This window comes from Hyaena hyaena, unplaced genomic scaffold (genome assembly GCF_003009895.1).
Source record: "Hyaena hyaena isolate Hyena2069 unplaced genomic scaffold, ASM300989v1 scaffold_302, whole genome shotgun sequence".
Classification (NCBI taxonomy): domain Eukaryota; kingdom Metazoa; phylum Chordata; class Mammalia; order Carnivora; family Hyaenidae; genus Hyaena; species Hyaena hyaena.
The window spans coordinates 1,975,446-1,983,734 of NW_024080936.1; the positions used below are offsets into that span (position 1 = coordinate 1,975,446).

At 44.7% G+C, this 8,289-nt stretch overlaps 1 protein-coding gene across 1 annotated transcript; it reads left to right on the forward strand.

Annotated features, from left to right (window-relative positions):
• Positions 1-222: 222 nt before the first annotated feature.
• LOC120242311 (zinc finger protein 791-like) lies at positions 223-6,560 on the forward strand. The gene is made up of 3 exons (XM_039247977.1): positions 223-388; positions 3,279-3,336; positions 4,005-6,560. Exons 1-3 carry the CDS (start codon positions 223-225, stop codon positions 5,707-5,709), a joined length of 1,929 nt encoding a protein of 642 aa, XP_039103908.1. The 3' UTR covers positions 5,710-6,560.
• The last annotated feature ends 1,729 nt before the right edge of the window (positions 6,561-8,289 follow it).

Sequence of the window (8,289 nt, forward strand, 5' to 3'; positions counted from 1 at the left end):
AGACCTTTCCAGTGTAAATAACTCAGTAAACTGGGCGTGTGTGAGTCTATGTCAGCTGCTGTCATCACCCTGCGCTTCAGGTTCCAGCCCTTCCCGTGCTGTGCGCACTGCAGGGGACCTGCTTGCGTGTTGTCACTATCTACTCACGTGTGACTCGGGTTCTAGGAATGGAGGGCAGCTCCCTGCCTCTCACCCTTCTTCCTCCCACACACACGGGTGAGGATGGAGCTTTGCAGCAATCGAGTGTGTGGTATGTTTCAGGCCTCTGTGGTCTTTGAGGATGTGGCTGTGAACTTTACCCCAGACGAGTGGGCTTTGCTGGATCCAGGTCAGAGGAAGCTCTACAGAGATGTGATGCTGGAGACGTGCAGGAACCTGGCCGCCGTGGGTAAGGATGGCTCCATCCCTTCTCTGGTCTTTTAAGGAGGAAGAAAAGGTCAAATTTACAAATGATATGAAACTATACGTAAATGTCCTTAAGACTTCACCAGCACAGTTAGAACTAATAAATGAATTTAGAAGAGTTACAGAACACAAAATTAATACTCTAAAATCTGTTGCACTTCCATACCTAACAAAATAGCAGAGAATTTTAGAAAACAAACCCATGTTCAAATACTTCAAAAACCGTAAAATACTATGTTAATGAAACCAAGGAATTTGAAAGATTGTCTCTGGAAGGTGTAAAACTTAGTGAAAGAAATTGAAGGGGCACCTGGGTGGCTCCATTGGTAAAGTGTCAACTTCAGCTCAGGTCATGATCTCACAGTTTGTGAGTTAAAGCCCTGCGTTGGGCTCTGTGCTAACAACTCAGAGCCTGGAGCCTGCTTCAGATTCTGTGTTTTCCTCTCTCTGCCCCTCCCCCTCTCTATAATAAACATTAAAAACATTTTTTTAAGAAACTGGAGATAACACAATAATGAAGGGTATACCATTGTCATGGATTGTGTGAACAATATCCTTGACCATACTATGAAAAGTGCTTTACATATTCAGTGCAATCCCTGTCAATATACTGACAATATTTTTCGAAGAACTACAGCAGGAAATTCTAAAATTGATATGAAAACAAAAAAGATTCCAAATACTCAAAGCAATTTTGAGAAAACATATCAAAGCTGAAGATATAACAGTCCCAGATTTCGAACTATACTAAACAAAACAGTATAATGCTGACACAAAAAACAGACATATAGATCAAAGCAACAGAACAGAGTCCAGAAATAAACCCATGTGTATATGGTCAGATTATCTACAAAGAAGGAGGTGAGACTATACAATGGGGAAAAGACTGTCTCTTCAGTAAATGGTGCTGGGAGAATGAGGGAGCTACCTGCAAGGAGATCAAACCGGACCAGCTTCGTGCCCCTTACCTGAACGTAAACTCAGCATGGATTAAACACGTAGGTGTAGGACTTGAACCCACACATGTCTTAAGACAAAACTGAGGCACTAAACTCATGGACATCAGCCTTCGCATTATTTTTGTGGAATCATCCCTTCAGGTAAGGGAAACAAAAGGAAAAATAAAAAACGGAAAGAGGAACATAACAGACATTTTCCCACAGAAGATATAGAGATGGTCCCTTGACACATGAAAGGCTTCTCAATATCAGTAATCCTCAGGGAAATGCACATCAAAACCACCGGGAGCTGTCCCTCACAGTAGCCAGAATGGCTAGTACCAAAAGGCCTGGAAATACAAGTGTTGGTGAGGATGTGGAGAAAAAGAAACTCCTGGTTGGTGGTATTCAAATGGGCACAGCCAGCTTGGCAAAAAGTATGGAGTTGCCACAAGAAAATGGAACACAGCAGTCCCATATGGTGCGTTATTGCACTTCTGAGTAGTTCAGCAAAGACAAAAGCCCAGCACGATACGGTATGTGCATCCCAAGTTCACTGTACTGTTACTCACTGTACTCAAGATATGGAAGCAATGCAGGAGTTCATCAACAGATGAATGGATAATGAAGATGTGGTATCTCCATATAAGGGACTATCCCTGTTATAGAAAAGAGCCGAATTCATGCCATTTGGGACAACATGGTTGGACCTAGTGGATATTATGCTAAGTAAATAAATCAGACAGAAAGACAAAAGATGTTACTCATATGTGGAGTCTAAATGACGAGCAAACGAGCAAACAGAACAGGCTTAAAATGTAGAGAGCAAATGGTGTTAGTGAGATTGGAAGGGGATGGAGGGACAGGTGAAATAGATGGAGGGGATTGAGAAGTACAGATTTGTATACATATTGAATACATAAGTCATGAGAAGGAACAGTAGAGCACAGGGAGTATGCTCAGTAATTTTGTAGTTTTGTATAGTGACAGTAATTACACTTACTATGGTGAACTTTTGATTATGTATGTAATGGTTGAATTCCCATGTTGCACACCTGACATGAATATGTAGGTCAGTATGCTTCTATCAATGAATGAATGAATAATAAAAAGTCCCACAATTATCCGTCATCAGTGACCTTCAGGACTAAAGTCAGCCCCCATCTTCCACATTGCTTGGTGTCCTTCAAATCCTCCCTCCTGCCGAGCTCTTCTCAGGGGCAGGACAGCAGCCACACACATCACCTGACTCCTAATGGAAGCTGGAGCAGTGCAGAAACGCTTCACCAAAGGCTATGTGCCTTCAGAACTAGTCAACCCTTGGTGGGGCCAGGTTCTGGACAAAGGATTGGCGTTTGGACACATGCCCTAGAAACATGACCTATGTTTTGAGAAGGGTGATATTTGTCGTTCACCTGGCTTCCCTGTTGGACTTTTCATCCATCGTCACCCATCTGGCCCTTCTTCTGTATTCTTATACAGGTAGGGTATAGATGTGTGGATCTTGCCCAATTCCTTCTTACTTGCCTTTTCTGCACATTAGTCTCCATCTATTTTGAAGTGTTTCTGAACGAACACCCTGCCATTTCATACACTTCTATTATTCACAACATTCCAAGTCACCAAGGTCCTCAGAATTTTTTGGTCACATGTCCAGTCATCTTCATGAAGTTCATTTACATTTCAGGATCAGTATATGAATAGAAACAGACATATGGTCTGTTTTCACATCAGGTGAAAGGTGAAGATCTGTTTTACCTTACACATCAGGTCACTTCCACGAAGTCCAATTAGGCTGCCAATTCTTGTACTTTCTCTCAGTGTGGATAATATGAGTGGATCAAAGACTCAGCAGAATGGTTTGGAGAATGAGCCTCTGAGTGAAGAGCAAATACTAATGTTTACAAAAAAATGCTTCCTGTTCTGTGTTTGTAGACGAGCAGAAATTTCATAGCAGTGGAGATCTGAGCCGAACGCAGGAAGGGAATTTGAGGTGAGTGACACTTGCAAGGGACGAACGGGGGATGTTGATAGTTTTGAGACTAAGTTGAAATTAAATAATAGCGATAAACCTAGCTCAACAATCGTGTAGTCAATTGTTTCGCAAGACAAAGTTTTGTGTTTTTGTTGTTTTTTTTTTTTTTTCTAGGAGAGAAAGAGAGACAGCGTGAGCAGGGGAGGGTCAGAGAGAGAGGGAGTCATACACTCGGAAACAGGCTCCAGGCTCTGAGCTGGCAGTCAGCACAGAGCCCGACACGGGTCTCGAACCCACGAACCGCGAGATCATGACCTAAGCGAAAGACGGACGCTTAACCGACTAAGCCACCCAGGGGCCCCCCCCCCCTTTTTTTTTTAAGACAAAGTTTTTATAAATGCAGTCTACATATCGACCATCTGAAAAACAATTCATTTGGAAACAAAGGTTAAGGAAAACCATATGTAAGAGGGCTTGAATGTTAGGACTGTATTTGAGTCCTCAACCAGCGCAGTAAGCTTGTACCATTTTGTAACCATGCAGACAGTGGCCCAAACCTATTCATTCACTGACAGTGGCCATTATGTAGTCCAATAGTGAATAACAAGCATCAGCATTTCATTAATTAATATAGAGGTTGCGTCTAATCATTATTCCCTAACCACGTGCCTTCCTATTTTGAACAGAAGTCCTTTGGTGAAAGGTGTCTGTGAACGTCTTAAAGGACAGCAATGTGGAGAATCCTTGAACCCGGTTACAAGTCTTACTGTGCGTGAGGGGTGCCCCACTGGAGGTAAATCCTGTGAATGCGCTAAGTGTAGAGAAGCCTTCGAAGACGGTTCCTTCCTAGAGAAGCCGGGAAGATCCCAGCCAGGACTCAAACCTAGTCTTGGTGAGGAATGTGGGCCGGCCTGCAACTCCGTCGCAAGCCTCAGCCCTCACGTGGAGGCAGACCTTGTAGAGAGACCCCGTGAAGGTCAGGACACTGCGAGGGCGTCTGAGGCATATGCGAAGAGACTTAGGAAGAAATCTCTGGAGTGCAAGAAATGTGAAAAAGCTGTCACGTGCACGGCTTCCTTTCAGGGTCATGTGCAAGGTCACTGCGGACAGAGTGTCCACGTGTGTGACGTGTGTGAGAAAACCTTTATGGATCACTCTGATCTTACACATCATGTGAGAACTCACCGTGGGAAGAGACCCTATCAGTGTCAGGAGTGTGGGAGAACCTTTGGGTATGCGTCAAGCCTACAAAAACATACGAGGACACACGCTGGGGAGAAACTCTATAAATGTCACCTGTGTGGGAAAGCCTTCCCTGGTCAGCACTCCTTTCTAGTACATGAGAGAAGTCACACAGGGGACAGACACTTGAAATGTAAGGAGTGTGGGGAAACTTTCAGTAAGCATCTACAGTTTGAACATCACATGACCACACACAAAGTAGTGAAACCCTATGAATGTCAGGAGTGTGGCAAAGGCTTCAAGCATCACTCAGACCTCCAAATACATATGAGGATACACACCGGAGAAAGACCCTATGAATGTAAGGAATGTGGGAAATCTTTCCGGACTCAACACCATATTAAACGTCACATGATCAGTCACAGTACAGTGAAGCCCTATGAATGTAAGCAGTGTGGCAGAGCCTTCCGGGATCACACAGCCTTGCGAGTCCATACGCGGACACACACTGGGGAAAGACCATATGAATGTCAGCAATGTGGGAAAGCGTTTAGACATCGTGGAAATCTGAGGGAACATGTGACGACACACACTGGGGAGAAACCCTACAAATGTCAGGAATGTGGGAAAACCTTCAGGTATAACTCATGTCTGCGAGAACATGTGAGGAAGCACACCGGGGAGAGACCCTATAAATGTCAGCACTGTGGAAAAGCTTTCATTCGACACCACACCCTCACACTACATACTGCGAGAAGACACTCAGGGGATGGACACTTGGAATGTAAGGAGTGTGGGGAAACTTTCAGGAAGCACCGATCTTTTCAATATCACATGACTACACACAATGTAATGAAACCCTATGAATGTGAGGAGTGTGGCAAAGCCTTCAGGTATCACGGAGACCTGCAAATACATGCGAAGACACACACTGGGGCAAAACCCTGTATGTGTCAGCACTGTGGGAAAGCCTTCACATCTCCTTCAAACCTGAGAGCGCATATGATGACACACACTGGAGAAAGACCCTATGAATGTAAGGAATGTGGGAAGTCTTTCCAGACGATTCATCAACTTAAACGTCACATGACCACTCACAGTACAGTGAAACCCTACGAATGTAAGCAGTGTGGCAGAGCCTTCCGGGACCAGAGAAACCTGCGAATCCATATGCGGATACACGCTGGGGAAAGACCGTATCAATGTTAGCAATGTGGGAAAATCTTTAGATATCGTGGAAATTTGCGAGACCATGTGACAACACACACTGGGGAGAAACGCTATGAATGTCAGGAGTGTGGGAAAACCTTCAGGTATAACTCATGCCTGCGAGAACATGTGAGAACGCATACCGGGGAGAGACCCCATAAATGTCAGCACTGTGGAAAAACCTTCATTCGACACCACGCCCTCACCCTACATACTGCGAGAAGACATTCAGGGGACTGACACTTGGAATGTAAGGAATGTGGGGAAGCTGTCAGGAAGCACCCACCTTTTCAATGTCACATGACCACACGCTATGGAGTGAAACCCTGTGAATGTGAGGGGTGTGGCAAAGCCTTCAGGTATCACAGAGACCTGCGAATACATGCATGGACACGCACTGGGGCAAAACCCTGCAAGTGTCAGCACTGTGGGAAAGCCTTCACATCTCCTTCAAACCTGGGAGCGCATATGAGGACTCACACGGGGGAGATACCTTTTGAGTGTATGGAGTGTGGGAAAGCTTTCAGTCAGCTGCAAAATGTTCAAGTTCATTGAAAACACCCAGTGCGATTAAAGCTTATGAAGGTCAGAGGTGTGGGAAGGCGTACAGGTTCTCCTCCTCTCTCCGAGTTCACATGAAGAAACATCCTGGGGAGAGACCTTCACATGCCACCGCTCCCTTCAAGAACACGTGACGCTGCACAGTGGATAGAAGCCTTTGTATGTAAGGACTCTGGTAAGACCTTGCAGCGTCCCATAGATCTGGGCAGAACCTTGCTGGGAGCCGCACCAGCCTCGCTGCATGACGCAATCACAGGGAGGAAATGGCAGCGTTTGCACAGCTCCTGCAGAAGTGAAACTGGTATCTCCTGAGACTACTGGCTCATGTTGGAAAGGAGCCTGCAGGTACTGACCAGACCTCGTAATATTCCAAACCACCCATGGTGCTTGCACATTCAGCATCAAAGAAAAGACTCGCTCAAGCAACTTAGGAACAAGCCTAATATACATTCTTCCTCTTGTGGTTAAAAATCACCTAAAGGCCTTACCCACACAAAATGAGAAGTTTGTCAGTATCTTAATGTGGGAGACTGACCTCAAGAATATGGGGGAGGTTCTGCAAGAATACTTTTGTAAAGCCTGTTTCTGTACACCTTCTGCTGATCAAAGCATCTCCTCACAAATAATTAGCCCCTGTAAAAATTCTATCTTCTGATGTCATGTTATCGTTTGAACTATAAGTAAAGACCCCCAAACCGACAGGACAGAGATGCCTGGCAGGTGATTAGAATCACGGAGGTCTCCCATCATTCTCGCCAACACCGTCCATCCTTCAGGGACCCCTGTACCAGCTGGAGCTGGACTCCGGCAGAAGCTTCTGAATGACCGCTCTGTGGGAAAGCCTTCAGTTGCCCCTCTTCCCTTTGAGGACACATGTGAACCATAGTGACCTGAAACCCTATGAACTTAAGCACCATGGAAAAGCCTTCAGGTACCTAGGAATCTCTGAGCACAGACACATCGTGGGAAAGCACTTATTTTCCCTTCAAATCTTTTTTTTTTTGTTTTTAATGCTCATTTATTTTTGAGAGAGACAGAGCATGAGCTGTGGAGGGGCAGAGAGAGAAGGAGACACAGAATCTGAAGCAGGCTCCAGGCTCTGAGCTGTCAGCACAGAGCCAGATGTAGGGCTTGAACTTAAGAACCACGAGATCATGACCTGAGCCAAAGTCGAATGCTCAAACGACTGCGCCACCCAGTCGCCCCTCCCTTCAAATTTTACTGAAAATGCGAGCCCGCACAATGGAGATGATTCTGAATGGACACAGTTTTGGGATAACTTAAGATATACAGCTTCATGTATTTTCTTGATGAAAATTCAGGCAGGGGAGAAATCTTTTTGTTGTTTTGAATATGGCTTTGACTTTCCTGGTGCCTCTTCCTTAATAGGGATCCCAAGCGTATGAATTCCTAGTCCGTGTGACTGATATGAACACTGATGGTTTTAAGTGGCCTTCGTTGTCCTCTACATCTGTGCACCTAGATGTTGTTATCTCAGACTTGAAATAATCACATGTTATGTATTACATGTCTTTTTCCCATTACAATGTCTTTTGGACACGGAGGTGATAAAAAGGTGTCTATTTTGGTGTGTACATATACCTTTACATACTTTTACCAAAAAATGTCCTGAATTATACACACCAAAACGTTCTCGTTGACTTATTGTGACATGAGACCCCTCATTGTTGTAAGTTCTTTTCTGTTCTCTGTTGCAATACCAGAATAATCTGAGTTTCTGTCTACTCTTTTCAGTCTTTACTATTGAAAGTTAAATTTTCACGTCAATTTTCTTTTTCTTCAATTTCTAAAGAACTTTAGAAAATATTTTTTAATGTTCATTTTTGAGAGACAGAGCGTGAGCAAGGGAGGGGCAGTGCAAAAGGGAGACACAGAATCTGAACGTGGCTCCAGGCTCGGAGCTGTCAGCACAGTGCCCGGCACAGAGCTTGAAGTTATGAGCTGCAAGATCATGACCTGAGCCAAAGTCAGATACTTCAGCAACTGAGCCACCAGGGC